We start from the raw sequence: 23199 nt of genomic DNA on the forward strand, positions 1-23199 counted from the left end.
CCAGAAACGATCCCCCCAACTCCTCAAAGCAGAACTTGAAAAGGCTGATATCAAATGTCAACTCAGAAGTGATTCCCGAAATAAGCCACGAAAATTAGAAGGAGCAGTAAAAGAAATAAAAAGAAATAAAGCTCCTGGAAGCGATGAAATCCTAGCAGAAATGCTGAAGGAAGGCGAAGAAGAAGCCATCACATATTTTATCTAAAAATACTATCTTATAAATGTCTATTCTATAGCAGCATATCCGAACAATGGAATACTGCTAAAGCAATACTAATACACAAAAAGGTAAACACCGCAAATGAAAAATTATCGACCAAGTTCACAACTTTACAAAACCTTTACAAAGATTATTACAAATTAGGTTAATTAAATTTGACTGATATCAACCAGTAGAACAAGCCGGATTTAGAAAAGGGTACAACACCTGTGACTAACTACCTGTACTAACATATGGAGCTCAAACCTGGACATTCACTAAAATAAACATGGAGAAGATCAGAAAAACTCAGAGAGCTATGGAACGACAATGTTGGGTATCTCACTCAAAAACCATAAAACCAATGAAGACATTCGTAATAGAACAAAAGTAAAAGATGCTGTCGAACATGCAGCTAAACTGAAGTAGAAATGAGCTGGACATAACGAACGTCTTAAGAATAAAGAATGGAATGGTCTTTAGAATGGAATAAAGAAATCTGAAATTTTCGGCGGCCATATGAAGCCAAAAGACCACGAGGAAGACAGCAAATGCGCTGAAGCGACGATATTAAAAGATCTGCAGGACCAATGCGAAAACATCTTACAGACAACAGAAATGAATGGCGAGAATTAGGAGAGGCCTATATTCGGCAATCCGAATAGAGAGAAGGGCTTAAAAAAAAGTAGCTCAGACATTGATGTCAAACATAGCTCTAAAGGGAGGCGCAATTGCAAAATAAATAAATAAATCAGTAAAATAAAGTACAGGAACTCCTGGGCGAGGATAAATAGAAAATGTTGAAAAAGAGCTCAGAAAAATGGGACTAAACGATTAGAGAAAAAGAGCATTATGCTATCTAATAATTAAGACCTTTTTGTTTCCAACCACCATTATAAAGCGTTTTTAAACATAATAAATGAAAGTATTTGAACTTGACCTGATAGATAAAATTAAACAAAATATCTTCAGAACAATATTGATAAGGTTTAAAGATCATTTTTATTCCGAAATTTGGAAAAAAATACTTTTTCAAGTGTCGTGACGTAAAATAATGGAAGTTTTTGTTAAAAAAAAACAATAAGACTCTTTAAGTATCTCAAGTACTTCAAAAAGCGATATGAAACTGTATATAAACAACAAAAAATAAAAAACTAAATTACTTCATCATGATGTACGCTAAGTTTTTGGTTGTGTTGGTGGTAGCTGCTCTAGCTAGCAGTGAAATTATCAGGTAATTCAGTCTTTTTCTTCCCAGATTACTTTAACCTTTTATTATGTACCTTTTTTGTGCATCAACACTACATTTTATTGTTTATATTTAAAAAAAATCACACTTTGAACATCTAAAAGAGAAAAATAATCAGAATGTTACCGATTTCACTGTACTTCAGCAAACAAGATACTTCTTCTTTGAGTACTGTGCCCATCTGCTGATAAGACAGTCCATTGATAAAGGTTTCGGAGGTATGAGTATTTCTTCCTACCAATTCCTCTTTTTCCGTCGATCTATCCGTTATTATCATCTGCATTATCGTGTATCTGCTTCCTCTCATTACATGCCCCAGATATTCAAGTTTTATCTTTTTTATCATCTTTATTAAGTCGCCTTCACCTTGACCTACTCTGTTCAAGACTTCTATGTTTGAAATGTGTTGAACCCATGATATTCTGAGCATTCTACGATATAACCACATCTCGAAGGCTTCTAATTTGTTCATCATGTTAACCTTCATAATCCAGGTTTCACATCCATGCAATAATACAGGATACACATTACATTTTAGGAACTTAATTCTCAGCTGTAAGTTCAGCTGAGAAGCTCAGAATTGATCTAAGTTTTATAAACGCTCTTCTTGCAATTTCTATACGAGTTTTAATTTCTTCATCCGGATTAAGTGTCTCTGTGTAAGTGTCCTGAGTGTAGGTAATTTCTTTAAGTTTTTTGTGTATATTAAACTCGTCATGTTTCTCTTTGTAGTTCTTCAATCTCACGACATTTCTGTTCCGTTCAGGCCTCTTTTGCTTGCTTAACCTCGTATCCAATGTATCGTATCGTATGGTATGTTATGTATCGTATGTTATCGGTTATCCAATCCTTTTTCTTTACTGTTTTTTTTTCTGATTTCAAAACTTCGTCTGCTATGGTAACCATGGCAGAATTCATTATATCTATATTTTGTCCGATATTGTTTTGTTCAGATCTATCTATACTCCAGTCACTGTGGAGGAAAAGAGGTCAATACCTCCAAATTTTTTATAACTAAATCGATTTTGCTAATAATTTGGAATTAGGCTTATCTTACCTCCCTCTTCAAAAGTTATATATGCGATAGGTGAGCTTTTTATTTTTAAGGGGTGAAATCAACCCTTATTGAAAATAATGAAAAAAATTTATATTAAAGCATTTTATGGATTTAAATCGTGTTAAATTAGGTAATTGAAATATTGTCAATTATATTAATGGATATTTTGTACATTCTCAACCCTTAAATAATCTTAAAAACCACCCCTTTTAATAAAAATAATTGTAAAAAATCGTTTAACAGGTTCAAACGCTTTTGTAGTGCATTTATATCATCTACAATGTAATTATCTGCTTATATAAAATAATTTTGGTTGATTGCAACACTTCAACCCTTAAAAACTACCCCCTATGTCAAAATATATAAAAAAATCTTCTTAAACAACTTCAAAAGTTTTTAATGTACATTTATATTCAAAAATTCCTTTCTTATCAATAAAATATTTTTTGATTGGTTGCTTATTTTCAACCCTTAAAAACCACCTCTATGCTCACGAAATAAATTCCCCTTCGGTAAATGTCTAAATAAAAAAATTAAGTATACTCATGATGTTTTTATTGTAATAAATTATACATGAAAATACTTTACATTAGAAAGTGTACAAAATATATTTACAAAAATAAAAATTATTCACAATATATCAAATTATTCATTGTCTGAAGCGTTATTCTCGTCGTGTTCTAACTCCACCTCTTCGTCTTTTGCAGGACAGTTTTGACAATTGTCGCCAGAGCATGTTCCACACGCAGCATTGCAAAATAGACCTAGTCTACGACAGCTAGACGCTGAGCCGCAACCCTTTTTGCAATTGCAAAAAATAATTTTCAATAGTTCTTCTGGTGCAGGTGAACTTTTCATTTTTATAGGTTGTAAAATATCATCACTCTTGAACCATCCCCAATCCGTTATATCAATCTCTTTGTTTCCAAGCCATATCTGAGTTTGTAAATAAACTCTTTTGATATGCTCATCCAGGGCACTTACAGTTGGTACAAGAGATGATAATTTAACTGCACTATTTTTAGTTGTGGCTTTAATAAAGGATTCGTATTGCATTTATTCAAGTAATGATGAATAATCTTCGACCTTATTCATTTTGTTCATGTGGGTGTCTTTGGCAAGGCCATACAGCAAAAGCGGCTTGCCCACGCAACTTCAAAGAAGTGTCGCTTCTCTGTGTTCGTTAGTTCTCTGAAGCAAATGTTCAGTTTAGAGGTGCCTATATTATATACATAACATATATATATATATATATATATATATATATATATATATATATATATATATATATATATATATATATATATATATATATATGTATGTATTATATACATATTTGTGTGAGTGTTAGTGTGTCTGTTACCAGTTTTTCGAATATACTTGAATAAAGCATTTATATATATATGTACAGAAAATAAGTTGATGCTCCAAAATATAAATAACATGCTCCAAATTTTTTTTAGAATAACTCCGTTAATTTTTACGCTACAGTGTCCATTAAAAAAATATTTTGAAGGTAATTTCAAAAGCTACAAGACTAAGTATATTAAAATATGTTAAAATTCTTTCTTTTTAAATAGTAAAGGGCCAAAGTGCTGATTACAGGTGTGTCAGCCGCTGTATCTCAAACTTCAATTGGCTATATCTCTATTATTTTTCGAGCTACAACAAAAATAAAAAAATCAAAATTTTTGTTAAGAAAAAAACTACATTTTGGTATAGAACCATTTTTCACGTATCTCTTATAGTTTTAGATTTATTTTGAAAAAATGTAAATTTTTAGATAATTAAAAAAAAAGATTTTTTAATTTAAACATGATTTTTTCAAAAAATACGCATTTTAAACAGGCTAAACTTTTAAAACTTATAAATAACACTAAAATAAAATGAATTGTAGAAGATATATGTTTAATTTCAATTCTTATCGAAATAGTGTTACTTATACTGTTCGTTTTTTTTTAAAACGCTAGAGTAATTCAAATTCTTTCCTTCGTATTTCGCTTTGTTTTAATCAAAATGGCTTTTAACATAGCTCATTTTAAAGGTATTTTCTACCTCTTTAAAAAGTGTTGTATGAGTTTTTATCAAAAAAGATGTCCATTTTCCGATATTTGATGTTAAATGCATCGAGTATAGTATCCCAAAAATAAAAAGTCATCTTCAAACAATTATAAATCGCTTAGTATTGTACTTATAAAACTTAATAAAAAACAAACTCTTTGTTTTTTTATAAGCTTTATTTTTGTTCATTATAGATTTTTCAATAAAACGCTTTGTTTTTGAATTATTCGTACAAAATCATTGGAAAACATGTTCTTTTTTGCGAAAAGTTTACTTTTTCAAGTGCGTATAACTAAAAAAGTATTGATTTAGCGAAAAAAATTTATATGACATTTTTTGTTTAAAATTTTATTCTCTATCAATTTCCGAGGTTATTTTGAGTGTAAAAAGTTCAACCCCCTAGATGGGGTGCCAAAAACTCCAGGGGTAGAAGCACACATCGGCACCATATAACTTATGTTTTTTGAGTAATTTACTACCCACTGTAAAAATTTTAGATAAATCGGTGCAGTTATAAAAAATTTAAAGGGAAAATGCCACAGTAACTGGACTACTAGCTGTTTTTTAATTTAATGATTTATTTTATTTCCGAACTCATCTGCTATTTCGGTATTTCTTAGGTCGATTATTATGTTTTTTCTGAGCTTCTGAGTTTTAATTTTAGTTCGAATCCAACACAGAGCAGATTATGATTAGTTGCTGCGTCTGCACTTGGGAATGTTTTTGCAGATGTTATACTGTTTCTAAACCTTCTGTTAAAGATGATGTAGTCGATTTGATTTCTGACTACCTTTCATTCTTGACGAGCTGGAGATTTCCAGGTATATAGTCGTCTTTTAGGTTGTTGAAACAAAGTATTTGCTATAATGCAAATTCTCTGACCAATGAGCCTATCATGGAGTATTTTTTTAGCCAGGTCATTTGGTTTCTGTCCTATTACGTGCCCTATCCACCTTAGACGTCCTGTCTTTTACGATATCTGGTTCCTAATAGATTCTATAAAGTTCGAAGTAGTATCGTCTTCTTTACACTCCATTGTTATTTACTGATACTTACACACTACTCTTTGTTAGAGTTCAGGTCTCTGAAGCGTATTATTATTTTGTAGAGTTTTTTTTTTGTATTTACCCAAAATCTAATATTAATTGTAAATATGTAGGCGTATTAGATCTTTAATACCAGGGTATTTTTGCAGAATTCCTTTGAAAAAAGTACCTGATAATGGACAAAGAAGGTTGCGTAATGTAGCCAGAAGCGGACTACGCAATAAATTTGGAGGACAAGGAGCAGTACCTTTAGTCAACGAATATGACGTAAGTTGCAATTATTGTTTTCACTTAATAATTTTTAAAGAAGATTTTTGTTACGATTTATTTTGTTGAAGCTTTTTACAATTTTTGCTTTTTCTTTAATTAGGTTTGTATCATAATTGATTTGCAGTTTACATTTTTTTATATTCTTCATTTAACTCTACCTGCAAACATTCAGCATCAGCATCAATTTCCACTTCTACAGAGATAATTTTTTTTTCTTTATGAATTCCTTCTATCAAAGATCCGTAATCGTTGCTGCCATCTTAATATATCAAATCCACTACAGTTAATGAAAACTGAAAGCAATTGATGTAGTCTTAGGATCAATAATGAATATCGATTAGGATCGATAAATCAAATAAATAAGACGATCACAAAGGCAATAAGAAAAGATATAAGAAACTACAATGTAGAAAAAACAAAACAGGCAATAGAGCAAAATAAGAACATGAAAGTTTTGAAGAGGAGCGTACAAAAGGGGAAAATAGAAATTAACAAACTGAGAAACAGCACTGGAGAAGAAACAACGAACAGAGATGAAATATTAAGAATAGTCGAAGAGTTCTACACAGAGTTATATAGATCAAGAAAAAAAGATAACAATACGGAACCTCCAATTACACTAAAAACTGGGGTATTAAACCAAGGATCAGATTTAATGCCCGATATAACAAAATCAGAAATCAAAGAAGCCCTGAAGAAAATGAAAAATAATCGAACCCCGGGTGAAGATGGAATAGTATCAGAAGCACTAAAAATTGGAGGGGATGTATTACTTGAAAAAATTAAACAACTTTTCAATATCTGCCTTCACAGCGCCAATATTCCAACAGACTGGAACAACGCTACTATGATTCTATTACACAAAGCAGGAGATAAAGCAAATTTAGAGAATTACAGACCGATTAGCCTCCTCAGCCATATATATAAGTTGTTTACGCGAATACTAGTTAAGACAATGGAAAGAAAATTAGAGACTTATCAACCAAGGGAACAGGCAGGATTCCGAAAAAGTTACGGAACAAATGACCAACAAAGTATAAAAACCCTAATAGAGAAAGCAGTGGAATACAATAAACCTCTAGTTCTAATATTTATCGATTTTCACAAAGCCTTTGACACAGTTGAGCTAAGCAAAATATTACAGGCGCTTAAAGAATGCAGGCTAGATTATAGATATACTAAATTATTATACAAAATATACCTGCAGGCAACAACCACTGTCAGATTACATACTAACAGTAATCGCATAAAAATAGAACGGGGGGTTAGACAAGGAGACCCAGTGTCACCTAAACTTTTTAATACGGTGCTAGAACATGCTTTTAAGAATTTGGATTGGATGACAAAGGGAATAAAAATAGATGGAGAATATCTAAACAACTTACGTTTCACCGATGATATACTTATAATAGCTGAAGATCTAGGTATGGCAAGAGAGATGGTACAGGAACTCGTTGTGGCTACAGAAAGGGTAGGTTTAAATATAAATATCTCGAAAACAAAAATCATGACCAATTTGGTACCCAACCAGAACATCAGTATTGGTGGAAAAAAAATAGAACTCGTAGATAGATATAAATACCTGGGACATGAAATTATGATTGGCAGGGATAACCAGACTCATGAACTGAAGAGAAGAATCGGCCTTGGGTGGGCAGCATTTGGAAAACTGAGAGAAACTTTTAAAAGTGAGCTGCCCACATGCCTAAAGAGAAAGGTATTTGATCAGTGCGTCCTCCCAGTCTTGACGTACGGAGCAGAAACACTTACCTTAACAAAAGCAGCAGCTACCAAACTGAGAGTCACGCAGAGAAGAATGGAGCGGTCCATGTTAGGAATAACTCTGCGAGACAGAATAACCAACGAAGACATCAGGAGAAGAACCGGAGTGACTGACATCACCGAGAAGATAGCCAGACTAAAATGGAGATGGGCAGGACACATAGCCAGAATGACAGATGGGCGATGGACAAAGAGGTTATTGGAATGGAGGCCAAGGGAAGACAAGAGAAGCGTCGGTCGACCACCTACAATATGGACTGACGATTTAAGAAGACTCGATAAAAACTGGATGAGAGCGGCGCAAGATAGACGGGGTTGGAAACATGAGGAATAGGCCTATGTTCAGCAGTGGACTCTTGAGGCTGGATGATGATGATAGGATCAATAAACCAAAAAATAAAAATTATGAGAGTTGTTTATTCAAATGTACTGTAACTAATCGGAGATTTGGACCAATTTGAAACAGTTAACGAGTTGTATTATCTAGCGTTCTACATTAGTAATGCGACTCTTGTGAAACCGAAATACGTAGTAGAATAGGAATGAGTCGATTATCAAACCTATGGAAAGATCACTCGTTATTTATTAAATTACGGGTCCAAAACATGGATAATGAAATCCAACGATAGAAAAGAATTGACACCCTTGAGACAATACTTTGCTGGAGGATAATGCTTCGTATCTCATGGACAGAGCACATAATAAATATATCAATCTTCCAAGAGCTTAACATTAAGATTCAACTCTCTTCTATTTGTATCACAGGCCTTTAAAATTTTTTTGCACATATTAGAAGAAGAAGTAATGACAATCTTAAGACGCTTATAATTTCGGTAAATTTGAAGATTTCTAACCTACTAGCTCGACAGTTTCAGTGCAGCAACACAGTGGCACGATATTCTCTGTGAAGGACTAGTAGGAGATATTTGAAATATCACTTTGATTGGTAAAATTATTTAAGATGATACTCTCTGAAGTCTCTCTAAATTGTTAAAAACTAACACAGTACTGCGCCATGGACATGCACTATCATGCACGCTGTATATATGGAGTAGTTGAAGCTTTCACAAGAATCCTAAACACAGCTGGCACAGAAGACATTGGACTTAATGATTAATACACAGTAAACTGAATATTAGCCTGATGAGCCATTTTCTGGGTACAAAATTTTACTCAAAGTTGTATATCAACGTATATAAAGAGAATGCGAAAGAAATCTGAGCGACAATCAATTAAGATTTCGTATGGGGCTTTATATGAGTTTCTCTGTTTTATCGACTACGAAAAAGCGTTTGATCTAGTAAAATACACAGAACTCATAGAAGTCCTAACACAACATGGTATAGACCTTAACACGATGGCCCATTTTTAAAACCTATTTTGGGATCAAATGGCGTCAAGGAAAATAGACAATCGTATGACAGCAGAAATGTCAATAAAAAGAGGAGTTTGCCAGGTCTGTGTTCTTTGTCCACTATTGTTTAATATATATGACGAAAAGATCTTCCAAAATGCTCTCAAAAATATTGAAGAAGGAATAAAAATCAACGGGGAATATGTATACAACTTAAAATATGCAGACAACATCGTCGTGATTTCGGGCAGTGCTGAGGGTTTGCAAACGAATTTTAAATGCCATAACCAGAGAGGGAGATAGCTTGGAGCTGAATATGAACACAAATAAAACAAAAGTAATGGCCATTACACGTGCACCAAATGCCGACATTAATATTCGTATCTAAAACAAACAGATAGAACTAGTACAAAAAATCCAGTATCTTGGCTGCTGGATAACAAACGATCTTGACTACGAAGTTAAATTACGTGCTCGTATAGAGTATGCTAGGTCCGCTTTTCAAAGAACGAAAAAATTCCTAATAAACTCTACCTTATCATTGGATATCCGATACCAATTTGTGAAAATATTCATTTATTCCATATTGCTATACGGAGTGGAAACATGGACTCTCGGAATCACAAGTATGAGACGTGTAGAAGCCTTTGAGATGTGGGTTTTTCAAAGGATACTGAAGATATCTTGAACAGAGCACGTGATCAACAACGAGGTGCTAGGAATAATAGGGACTGAGAGAAAACTCCTAAATATTGTAAAAAACAGAAAAACGAGTTATCTAGGACATATTTAAAGAGGAGAAAAATACAACTTCGTACGACTGATAATGAAAGGGAAAATTGAAGGAAGAAAAAGTACAGGAAGAAGAAAATGCTCCTGGCTGAAAAATGTAACAGACTGGACAGGCATGGACACACAGGCATCAATACTAAGAACAGCTCAAGATAGAGAGCCATTTGCTGTAGTTATAGCCAACCTTCAGTAATTGAGGGGGCACCTTAAGAAGAAACTGAAAATATGCCGCCATTGTATCGAATTCAACAAAACAACTTAAAGATGCAATATAAAATACTCAAAACAATAAAAGAATTCTGCTACTTGGGGTTACTGGTGAACTGCAAAAACAATCTGACACAATCCAAAAATAAGAAAGCGAATATGAGTGGGCAATCGATGCTACTATGACCTAGGATCTCAGCAAAAAGGGAAAATATGTCTCAAAAAGGGAAAATATGTCTCAAAAAAAACAAAACGTACACTGTTTAAGACGATAATACGCCCTGTGCTTACTTACAGATCAGAAATATGGGTAATGACGACGCGAGAGCAGAATTTAATGAAAATATTTGAAAGAAAAGTGTTGAAAACCATATATGGCCATATATAAAGAACATGGTCTATGGGTAGAGTGATATAGTTTTACTATACGCCACTTATTGTCTATTTTAGCCACACTGCAGCGAGTTCTTTTGTCGAGGTCTACTTCTGTGTGTACCATTGAATCATCCAAAAATATTATAACTCTTTAACCCTTTGAGACCTGACTTTTTTATTTTCAAAAAAAAAAAAAAATCTTATGTGTTTTTATATTTCAAAAGTCTTCAATTAGTAAGATAAAATGAAAAAACTTGTGTACGCTTTAAAAAAAAAATTTTTATTGTACATATGTATGTACATATGGTCTTAAATATAAACTCAACACTAAAAATATATTTACTACAAAGTAATTATTATTACATATTTACTGTTCATGAAAAGCTGCAAAACAGTTTCTAGCCTTAATTAAACACAGATGTATTTTACATTTTGTACAGAACACATGACTACGTCCATTACAATCTGTTTTTACACCTAGTAGCCTCCTTCTTAGAATCAAACTCCGGTATGTGACCAAAATTGTCCGTTTGTATTTCCAAAAATGGTCTCGTCTCTCGTCTTTTAAATGTTTTAAATAGAAGGCTTAGGAGATGAAGATGCTGGTCTTCCTCGTTTTCTACTTACTGAATTGCCCATATTTATTAGGCTTTCGGCAACTCTGACTCTGAAGTCTAGAAATTTCATTCGATCCTTATTGGTTGTATTACATTTATCGCAGTCCTTTCTGTATTCCAGCCAGCTGTTGGTGAGAGCGAAGTCTATCATGTGCATAATAACACGCAATGTCCACTTCGCGATCTAATAAATATTCGATAATAATTAATCATCTGGTCCATTAGATCAACTCCGCCCATTCCATAATTATAATCTTTGACAATTTCAGGTTGGTTAACATCTACGTAACAAGAGCCTTTTTGTCCCATCTTCTAACTATGTCTAAATTACCTGCACCAACATAATTGGAGGCTAAGTTCACAGTCTTTGTATCTAAGCATTTGACCACCACCACATTTTTGTCTTTATTGACGACTCGGAACCTCTCGGTAGTTTCAGCATTTCATTGTCTGGTAACACAGGAGGTTTGAAAAATCTATCTATTCGAATAGTCTCTCCAGCATATATTTTTTTGGCCAATAATATTTCAAGTAGTTCATAAGATGAGAAATAATTGTCATAATATAATTTGTGGCCTTCACTGGTGGAAATTCTTTCGGCTAGTTGAAGAACGATAGATGCCCCTAATCCATGTTTTATTTTAATATCTGCATTCAGTTCTGTAGATTTACCCTGATAAAAAACATAATCAAAAGCCTGACCACTTTTTCGGCACAAGACGAATAATTTTATTCCCCAAGGACAGGGCTTCCCCTTCACATATTGTTTTACCGAAAGTTTTCCTGTGTAAGGAATCATTTGCTCGTCAACACTAAGTACTTCCTCAAGTTCAAGCTGTAAACATCTCTTTCGGACAGCGTCGATAATAGGACGAACCTTATAAAATTTATCTATATCACCTGCTGGTCTTTCCAAATTGTTCACTAGATGTAAACATGTTCTAAGCTGGAAAAATCTGTACCTAGACATGTTATCTAGGAACATTCTAATACTAAGGCTTCTTTCCCAGTACATCCTAATTTTGGGAAATTTGTTTAAATTTCCAATCATTATATGAAGTGCAAATAAAATTTTAGTTTCTCTCTCATTAGTTGGTCTAAAAATTTTTCCGTTCTGTAAGGCATATACATTTGTAAATGTTGCTATATTTTCAAACAAATCATTTGAAATATACTTCGAAAAATACTGAATTGGGTACAGTGGCTCTTTAAGACTTGTATTTGGGGAAGTAGGATGCCATGAAAATACAGGAGTCTCTATCGATGCCTTAGTCCACTCTACGGTTCTCTTTTTTGTTTTAATTTCTCTTTGCTTTGGTTTTTTAGAACACTCCTTTTCTGAGAAACATACTTTACTTCCTAATTTTTTTGTACCCGAGTAACCTGCAACTTCATCTGGTATATATTCGTCGTCTGAATCATAAGTTCTCCCTAACTCCTCATTATCATTTTCGCTGCCATCACCTTCTTACAGTGTCTCAGTGTCACGTCTGGTCAAAGCATGAACCCCTGGTCTTATAATAGATTTAGTCTCACAGTTATCCAGAATTCCATCCTCCTCGTCAGAACTCTCTCCTCCGGGAACTTCCAAATTGTCTATTTCTGGTAAGTTACCGTCCTCTAGCATGTCAATTAACTCTTGGAGATGTTTTGGGTTGTCGAAATCATATTTTTTTCTTTTGTAATCCATGTTATCTACAATCAACAATACTAAGTTAAAACCCAAGTTTAGACCATATGTACATACAGATGTACAATCAGAAATATGCTTTCAGACCCCTTGTACAGGCTCATGTGCATCTAAAAAATGTTTGTTTATTTCAAAACTATCGTTTTTATGGCAATGTTTTGTACTTTATAAAAAACTACTTACCTTATAAATCACACTTAAAAAGTTGGATCGATTTCGTTTCACAAAAGATAACAGTTTCTCGTAAAATAAAACTAGCAGTATCGGTTACGAACTAAACAGCTGACACTTTACAACAAAATCGCTGACAACTTTACATCTTGACCACTAGATGGAAGCAGAAGTTAAAAATGTGGATCGTAAATGTATATTTGAGTGACTGAATGCTATTTCGGTATAGATAAGCGAGTAGTTAGTATTTAACAAAACAATAAAAGCTATGTACATACACATGTACACAGGGTCTCAAAGGGTTAACCAAATTAATAGTTTATTTGTAATCTGTATAAATATTAATGACAATTACTTTTTATCTAGCTTGATTATTATGGAGAAATCGGTGTAGGAACACCTGCACAAAAATTCAACGTCATTTTTGATACTGGATCTACCGATCTTTGGGTCCCTTCAAGCAAATGCCAAGCCACCTCCGCACAAAACGGTTGCAGTAAGTATATATTGTAATATACAAAGGATAGTTTGTAGAAGTTTGGAGATACTTATATAAATGGATTAATATTAGCAATAGTTTTGAATAAACCATTAAAATTTTTACTACTTTTTGTAATGTCTCTTTGGCCACTGTAAAATTAGTTTCTTTAATTTTATTAATATATTTGAAAATTCAATTTTTATCAAACATGAAGTTCATAATAAAAATCTAAGCATAAATAAAAATTCTTAATAAATTTTCCATTATTAATTGAACCTATTTTATTTCATTATATGTTACATCATATTTGGTATAAATCAAAAATTAACAAAACTTATATTTTAGAAAACCATAAACAATACGATGCTAGCAAATCTTCAACATACCAGAAAGATGGCAGATCCTTCCACATTGAATACGGATCTGGTGCTTTGAGTGGTTTCTTATCTAAAGACAGCGTCGAGGTGAGTTAAAACATTTAAAAGTTTAAAAAAATCACTGTTGTTTAAACTAAATATTTAAATTACTTGGAAATTGAAATATAAAAAAATAAGCAAAGTAATCGGAATGGGTTAAAAAAATCATCAAAGATACATAAATGACAAGAAAAGAGTACTTCTAATAGATTTAACCAAGACATTAAGACGATAACTCAGTCTCCATCAGTCTCCTCAGTCTCCTCAGTAGTAGTAGTCCAGAACTCCCCAACACAGTCAGTACATATACAAGGAGAGGAAGCGAGGGTAGACATCGAAACAGTAAGGAAGGCTGTAATGACCCTAAAGAATGGTAAATCCGCTGGACCTGAGGGAATCTATGCTGAAATGCTTAAGAATGGAACTCATAAACTATTTGAAATATTAACTTATGTGATCAATCAGTGTCTAAATGGACACCCAGTACCAGAACAATGGAGAACGGCATACATGTCCTCAATACACAAAAAGGGGGACAAAAGGAATTGTAATAATTATAGAGGCATATCTGTAACCAGCACCCTGAGCAGACTGTATGGACGAATTTTGAGAAATATGATCGAGGAAGAATATAAGCACAATGAAGAGGAAGAACAAAGCGGGTTCCGTGCAGGAAGATCGTGCACCGATAACGTATTTTGTCTTAAACAAATAATAGAAAAAAGATCGGCTAAGAATCTAGAAACTCATATTACTTTTGTAGACCTGCAAAAAGCATATGACAACATCCCCTTAACAAAACTGTGGACAACGTTGAAAAGATCTAACATCAACCACACATTGATAAATGCTGTACAAGAACTATATAGAGATTCTAAGGCACAGATAAAAACAGGAAAATATCTAACGGAAGAATTCCTGGTTACAAAAGTCTTGCGACAGGGATGCTGTATCTCACCAACCTTATTCAAGATATATGTTGCAGCGGCATTAGAAAGATGAAAAAGAAAGGTACATAGGATGGGTATAGAGCTTAGCAATGAATGTATATATACACTCCAGTTTGCTGATGACCAGGTAGTGCTAGCGACCGACAGGGAAGACATGCAGTACATGCTAAGAAAACTGATAGAAGAATATAACGACTGGGGAATGAATGTCAATACAACAAAAACCAAATATCTTTGTATTGGAAACGAGTCAGATAACATAGACCTCGAAAACGGACAACATATTTCCTGCTGTCAGAGCTATGACTACTTGGGTGTTGCCTTTGACAATACAGGAACTGATACACGGGAAATAGAAAAACGAATCACTCAAGCAAAGAAAGTCTTAGGATGTCTCAATAGTATACTGTGGAGTAAAGAGATAACGAAAGGAAGGAAATTTAATATATATGAGACCACGATTAAAACTACTCTTCTTTATGGCGCTGAAACATGGAGAATTAGTGAAAAGAACAAAAAGCGAATAGAAGCAGTAGAGATGGATGCAATGAGAAGATCTTTAGGTATTTCCAGACGAGACCGAATCAGAAATGATGTAATAAAACAACGTATGGGAATAGAAGGAAATATAACTCAAGATATAGAGAAGAAACAATTAAGGTGGTATGGGCATGTTCAACGGATGCCAGCATCAAGACTCCCCAAAAAAGTAATAGAATGGCAACCGATAGGTCGACGGAAAAGAGGAAGACCCAGATTAGAATGGCAACACGGCGTAAACAAGTCCATGAGCGAAAGAAATTTAACAACAAACGACTGCGAAGATAGGAAGAGATGGTGTTTAGGTATCGGACAACGTCGAAAGACGTTCTAAACCGATGTATATATATTAAGACGATAAATGGAGTACGTAAAAGAATTTCTTAAAGATAAAATGGGTGACATGCAGCAGATACAAGACGTAAATCCTTTAGATAGAGAGACAAAAGATCGTGATAAATAGAATCAAATATGCTATTAAAAACTCGATAATCAGATAATGAGATAGCGGAATTAGACGAAATACCTGTAGAACTGTTAAAATACGTGGAAGATGATGTTTACGCAGGTTAATAATAATAACACTATTATTATATCTAATTAGAAAAACAATAAGTCTTATTGTTTTAGAAGTAAGTAAAGCGTAAACACAAGCGTCAACACAATTCGGTTTTAAGGGAGGACTAGGAACAAGAGAGGCAATTTTATGTTTGAACACTTTAATACAAAACTGTTTAGATCAACGAAAAGATGTCTACCTCACCTTCATCGACTACGAGAAGGCATTTGACAATGTTAAACATGATATCATGATGGAACTACTACATAGGGCCAACATTGACCAGAAGGAAATCAGAATTATTCAGAATCTATACTGGAACCAAATGGCAAAGGTGAGGATTGATCAAGACCAATATACGGATGAATTTGAAATCCGGAAAGGTGTCCGCCAAGGCTGCATACTCTCTCCGATGCTTTTTAATTTATATGTTGAAAATATATTTGCGGAAGCATTAGAAGACACGGAATTAGGCATTAAGGTGAACGGCATACCAATTAGCAACCTACGCTATGCGGACGACACAGTGATTATAACTGATAAATTGGAAGATCAGCAGGTATTACTTGATAGGGTGACTAGCATTGGTAAAAAATATGGCCTCAAAATCAACATTTTGAAAACGAAATATATGGTCATTAGCAGAAACCCTCCAGAAAACCCGATAATATGCATAGGTGACGATCGCATAAAACGCGTGAAAACTTTTAAATACCTTGGCACCACAATCAATGACCAATCGGATCCACAACAAGAGATAAAAACCCGAATACAAATGGCAAGACAAGCTTTTGTGAAATTCAGACCGCTCCTATGTAATCAAAACCTAAATTTCGAAATACGCTACAGAATGGTCAAGTGCTACATATGGTCCATCTTGCTTTATGGCATGGAAACGTGGACTTTGAAAAAAACATCTATCAATAAACTTGAAGCATTTGAAATGTGGTCATTAAGAAGAATGATGCGCATACCTTGAGTGGATAGAGTTCGAAACGATGACGTCCTTAAGAGAGCCGGCGTGGAAAGAGAACTCTTTAAATTAATTAAAAAACGCAAGATTGGTTACCTTGGGCACATATTGAGAGGAGCAAAATATGAAATACCACAGTTAATCCTACAAGGGAAGATCGAAGGTAGGAGAGGAGCCGGCCGCAAACAATTATCCTGGTTAAGAAATATTAATGAATGGACAGGAATACACAATACAGGCGAGCTGTGTCACGCCGCCAAGAACAGAATTCTAGTAATGAGATAGTCGCCTACGCACTTTGGTGTATGGCATGTTAAGAAGAAGAAAACAAGCGTAAAGAGACTTGTGACAAGTGACAAGTAAGTCAGCAGTAATCAAAAAAAAGAACACGTGTTGCCAACACTCACAAAATAATTATAGTACTAAATTGTATAGCAACACCCCCCTCTCAATTCTACAAAAGTACACTTGAATTAAGTACAAACTGCAAACAAAATTACAACAAACTAATTAAACTGTAAAATTAAAAATTAGTTTTAGAAACATTCAAACAGTTTTTCAATAATTTAAATTGAGTAACAGGCAATGCCTTGGTCATAATATCAGCTAACTGTTTGTTTGTAGGAACATACTCAATAACAAAATTTCCTTTATTTACCATATCTTTGACCAAATGGTGTTTTTCATCAATATTTTTTGAGCGTTTGGTCTCAAGTAAATTTGAGCCATTTTTATGCAACCCAGGTTGTCAGCTTTGACAGTGCCAAATATTCAACTTTAATGCTACTAAGAACTAGTATCGATTGCTTTTTAGAGCACCAGTTGGAGTAGAGTACTCTTTCTGTCATTAGCATTGCTCGCAAAATCTGAGTCAGCACATGCATGAACCGGAAGTTGATAATTAGATATTAGTAAATTTATTGTATATTAATCCCAACTCATAAGTATAGCTCAAATAACGAATTACATTTTTAAGATGCTTTCAATGATTACTATTAAAATTATTTTAAAATCTTCCAAAAAATGAAACTTCAAAACAAAAATCTGGCTTAGTGGAAAGTATCAAATGCATCAAGCTACCAAGTAACTCATTTTAAGGGACTTGAAAATCAGTTTAAGCTTCTTTTTCTAAATTTAATTTAGGTTCCATTGAAATTTTAGTAATCTTGCAATTGACCATGTTAAAACGATTAACCATTTTTGTAACTAAATTTTTCTGGCTAACAAATAAAGTCTTCTATTTTCTTTCAATTTTTAATCCTAAAAAGACAATTTTTGTCGTAACATAAGTTTTTCCATTGTAATACAAGCAAGGATCAACCTTAGATCTTTTTTATCCTAAATTAGATAAATGCTTACTATTGGTTGTGTTCTAACATTTATGGCTTTCTCGTAAACCAAATAAAACTTTTACTAACTTACATACTACACCAGGTTTAACACTTAAGCAATGCGGTGGCTTTAAAAACACATCACTACACACTGGAAGTTGATAAACATTCATATCCCAATCTACAGCAATGGCTAACAGTACCCTCAAGGTAGCTAATCTAGCTACTGGTGCATACACGTCTTCGTTGTCTAATTTTGGCTACTGATAGCATCTGGCCACTAATCGAGCTGTTTTTACTTACCGACCATCAACATTTTTTCAATAAAAACCCATCGGTAATCAATGATTACGTCATCAGCTTTGGGTTCTACTAAGGACTAGGTACCGTTACTTTCTAATGCCAAAAGTACTTTATCTATGGCCTCCTTCCATCCATTCTTCATCGAAACAGCCTTGCTATAGTTTTTAGCCAATTCAAAAGGGAGACAGCCAGCAGATACAGCCAATATCACACTCACATCATGGTCATCAAGATAAGTCATACGTCTATCTCGTTTTCTTGATTACTATCAAGTTGTATTACTTTAAGTTCAATTTTTACAGCTTCAGTAAGTTTGCTCATCCACACCTCTACGTCGTATCAAAATTTTCATCAAATCTAATCTTACATCTGAATTAGATGTAAACACTGCTCGTTTTAGAGAGTCCCAGAGGCGGTATCCATTGTCACAATACTACTACTACTAAGGATTTCCACAGTTTTCACTGTCTTCCTTCACTCAACCGTTTTCTCCAATTTTCCCTGTCATTCCAGTCTCCATCTCGCAGGGTTCTTTTCTCCATAGCCTCGTCGATTTCATCTCTGAATGACCTTCGGGGTCTTCCTCTCTTTCTTCTTCCAATCGGGCTCCATTCTGTGATTTTGTTTATCCAGCGTCCTCTGTCCGCTCTTCTGACGTGGCCGTACCAGGATAGTCTCTTCTCCTCTATATAGTCGATTATGTCTGATTGCACTCCCATTCTCCGCTTAATCTCTGCGTTTTCAATTCTGTCTCTTTTTGTAAGTCTACAGCTTCTCCTCAGGAACTCCATTTCTACTGCTCTTATTCTACCTCTATTTCTCTTGTTTATTGTCCAGTTTTCGGACCCATATGTCAGGATACTTCTTGTCAGGGTATTATATATTCTCTTTTTTGTCTTTATCGTAATGTTCTTATCCCACAACACTGAGTTTAGTTGTCTTATACAGTTTCTTGTTTGTCTCAGTCTGTTGTTTATATCTTCTTCTGTTGTTCCCTGGTTCGATATTATGGTTCCTAAATACTTGAATTTATCTGTTCCATTTATTTGTCTTCCCTCGTCTATCTCTAGGTTTCTCATATCCTTGTTTTCTGTTGTTAGGTATTCGGTTTTCTCTAAGTTTATTTCCATTCCGTTGTTTTTATATTCTTCTTCTAGTTTTCTGAGCATAAAGCTGAGATCTTCTTCATCTTGTGCGATGACTACTTGATCGTCGGCAAAACTTAAGGTGTATAGGTATTCGTCTCTTACTGGTATGCCCATTCCTTCGCACTTTCTCCTCCATGGTTTGAGTGTCTCTAATAGAGAATTAAAATACATTTTATTGATCTCTCACCATACTTCCCAGATCGATCTTCTTTAAGAATATGTGCATAAGCATTACATCCAAATAATTTAATTTTGCTCATATCAGGTTTGCAACCACATCAAATTTCAGCTGGTGTTCAGTATTAGACAATGTACTTGTACGTTAATTACACATCAGCCAATACAGGTTCTTCCCAAAATGACTTGTCAAGATCGCTGTCCAAAATTAAACATATAGGTTTATCTAAAATAGTACGATTGTATTTTTTCGCTAATCCGTTCTGCTCTGGATTCATAGGTATAGAGTATTGTATAGCTATTCTTTTACTAGTACAAAAATCGTTAAAGCTTTTAGATCTTATCTCCCCAGCATTATCACATCCCAAATACTGTATTTTCATGTTGAATGTTAATTCAGTTAAGGCTACAAAATTCCTAAAGCATGTTTCCACTTCCACTTCCGCTTTCGAACTCTGGTTATATGCATAATGCTTAGTATTAAAAATTACATGAATTGATAGAATTACGAACACTAAAGTACTTGAGAGGTTTGGTACAGAATTAAAACTAATCACCAGAAGAATAAAAGAGTCTAATAACAAAGACGAGCAAGTTTACAAGCTTTTTTTATTTTATGTTTTGTTTAAAAATGCTAACATTTTTGGTTTTTTTTGTTTGAAAATGTTGTAAATTTATTTAAAATGTTGTTGTTTTAGGTTGCCGGTCTTGCTATAACCGACCAAACTTTTGCTGAAGCCACTGTCGAAACTGCCCCAGCTTTCGTAAGCAGCACATTCGACGGTATCTTAGGATTGGCTTATCCAGATCTGTCAGCACAAAACATTCCTCCAGTTTTCCAAAACATGATCAAACAAGGAGTTCTTGACGCACCAGTATTTTCCTTTTATCTGAGCCAGTAAGTATATAATAACTTTTACTTTATTTCCTTTCCATTTTTTTGGTTATGTTTTTCCAATGTAGTAATATCTTGGTGAAATGCAAGGGAAGGGATAAATAGGGATAAAGAAAATCACCTAACCTAACCTAACCTAACACGTTTTTTTAGAGACATATTACAGGATAATATTAAAGAAGTTCTAAAGAAATTACAAAAAATCCAGTAGTGTTGTATTTAAAAGACTTTTTTCCAGTCCCATTTAAAATTTCGTCAAATCCACGCGTTTTCCTAAGCTACTCATTTCCTAGCTTCTTTGTTACTTATCTTTCTATCTATTCCACTCTATATCATCTTCACCTTTTTTATAATTGGTATTTTAATTTCGTGTTAAGGGCAGTTTAAATAAAACTGAGTATATTTACGATATAGCTCGTTATTGCTGCCTACCATCCAACTAAAGATTTTTAATTTCAGAACTGCCAATGGTGACAAAGGAGAGCTGTTGCTCGGTGGATCAGATTCAAAATACTACAAAGGAGATTTCACCTACACAAAAGTATCAACACAACTTTATTGGCAAACCAATTTACAAGGTGTTTCTGTAGGCAGTCGTAGTGTATGCAAATCTGGATGTGAAGCTGTCATAGATACTGGTACTTCCCTCATCTACGGACCAACCGATGACGTTGACGTTGTTAACTCGGTAAATATAATAGTTTTATTATTGTATTATTTAGTTATTAACATTTTATCATAACATTATATTATTTTACAATTATATTTTACAATAATAAAAAGCTTTAATATTTTAATTATTTAAAACTATATTTTATTTCGAAAAAAAATATATAAATGTAAAATAGTATTTTGATCAATTGTGTACTGATAGGTTAATATTTTTAGGCAATTGGTGCTACATATGACTACTCTGTTGGTCTTTACACCGTTAATTGCAACACCGATTTAAACAAACTTCCTAATGTATCCTTTACTTTCGGAGGCAAGAAATTTGACATTCCTGCTTCAGCGTACATCATCAAAGTAAGTATTAGTTCCTTTAATATTACGTCTTTCATCAAGTGATATGCATTTGTGAATATCCATGCAACTAATTTTAGAAGTAAAGGAAAATGCTGTATATACTTTGCTGACAACTATTTAATGTTGTTTTTTTTTTATTTTATAGGACTCTGGTTATTGCATCTCCAGTTTCGTCGCCCAGGAGTTCTTCCTCAGTGGATTTGAATGGTTGGTTGGAGATTCATTCCTGAAAACCGTTTACAGCGAGTTCGATTTTGGCAACAACCGTATTGGATTTGCTGAACTTGCTTAAATAATTATAACTTTATCAGTATTTTATTAATAAATATTGCTGTATAAAATTAAGTTTTATCTTTCTATATCAACCTTGCACTCCAATTAGTCTCCTTAGCTACAGTTATGTAATGGATACTCGACCAAGAGATAAAGTTATAGAAATGTAATAACCAACTTTCACTTAAATCCCTTAAAGAACGCTTCTTTAACCAGGCTTAATATTGTTTCAGTGGAATTATCAGCAATAGATCTCACTCTATGCGATCCCCAACTAACCAATCATTTTTTGGGTAAGCTCTATTGTACATTCATGGTAGCGACCACTATGTCATTAAAATAATTAATCTTTTACTTGCTCCCCATTCTAACAATATATATACACCCAAATGAAAAATCGAGTCAGCAGACTGAGAAAGCTTCTTTGATCACATTGAAACTGCTCTACTAAACTGTAACATAACAGAAAGTATTGACAAATCACTAGAGGACTTTAACCAGATCATTCTGAAAAGCGCAGAAATATACATCAGCAAAATAAAGAAAATTAAAAATCGTATCCCAGTCGCCTCGTGAATTAAATTCTGTTAAAAAGCAATGCAGGACAGCAAAGTATCATTAAATAAATAAAAAAAATACAATTTACCCAAAAATCAAATAGAGTTCAAGAGATGAAAAGTAAAAGCCCAACTAAAAACACTTCGTTGTCAAATTATGTTATTAATATCAACAGCTCCACTCCGATAACGTCGCTCAATTTGTGGCTCCACGACAAACTTATAACTTCTCTATAAGAAATTGCGGATACCCTAGAGGCTGTCTATGAAAATCCCTCATCAAGTAAAAACTATGACGCTTCTTTCCTAAAAATTAAAATAGAAAAAGAAAAAACTATCTTATCCTTAGTGGAACCTAGAGAATATCCCATCCCAAGCCCAATTATCTACCAAGCACTAAATTTCTTTCTTGATCACTTAAAAATTCCAGTACTGGCTCAGACGACACTCCGCTCATATTTCTAAAACTCCTTTCATCTCCTTTAAAACATTATCTTCTCAACTTATTCAACCTTGTTTGGCTAAATATCTGGCAGTTTTTAATACTCTAGATAGATGAAATCCATAGTATTTTCCATTTTAAATCCCAACAAGCTGGGAATAAAATATTTGAAAACGATAACATCGCGGAAAGCTGGGAAAAACTCAAAAATAATATAGTTAACGTACACTGTTAGTGTGTTAACATTAACATATCATG

General features: G+C 33.7%; 1 protein-coding gene across 1 annotated transcript; it reads left to right on the top strand.

The window, feature by feature from the left end:
* Positions 1-1281: 1281 nt before the first annotated feature.
* On the top strand, positions 1282-22012 carry LOC140451412 (lysosomal aspartic protease-like). Its single transcript, XM_072545201.1, has 8 exons — positions 1282-1433; positions 5762-5879; positions 13237-13366; positions 13697-13815; positions 20447-20646; positions 21103-21331; positions 21532-21669; positions 21815-22012. The coding sequence occupies exons 1-8, from the start codon at positions 1369-1371 to the stop codon at positions 21959-21961; spliced, it is 1146 nt and encodes a 381-aa protein (XP_072401302.1). The 5' UTR covers positions 1282-1368; the 3' UTR covers positions 21962-22012.
* Positions 22013-23199: the final 1187 nt, after the last annotated feature.

Source organism: Diabrotica undecimpunctata, chromosome 9, assembly GCF_040954645.1.
Source record: "Diabrotica undecimpunctata isolate CICGRU chromosome 9, icDiaUnde3, whole genome shotgun sequence".
NCBI lineage: Eukaryota > Metazoa > Arthropoda > Insecta > Coleoptera > Chrysomelidae > Diabrotica > Diabrotica undecimpunctata.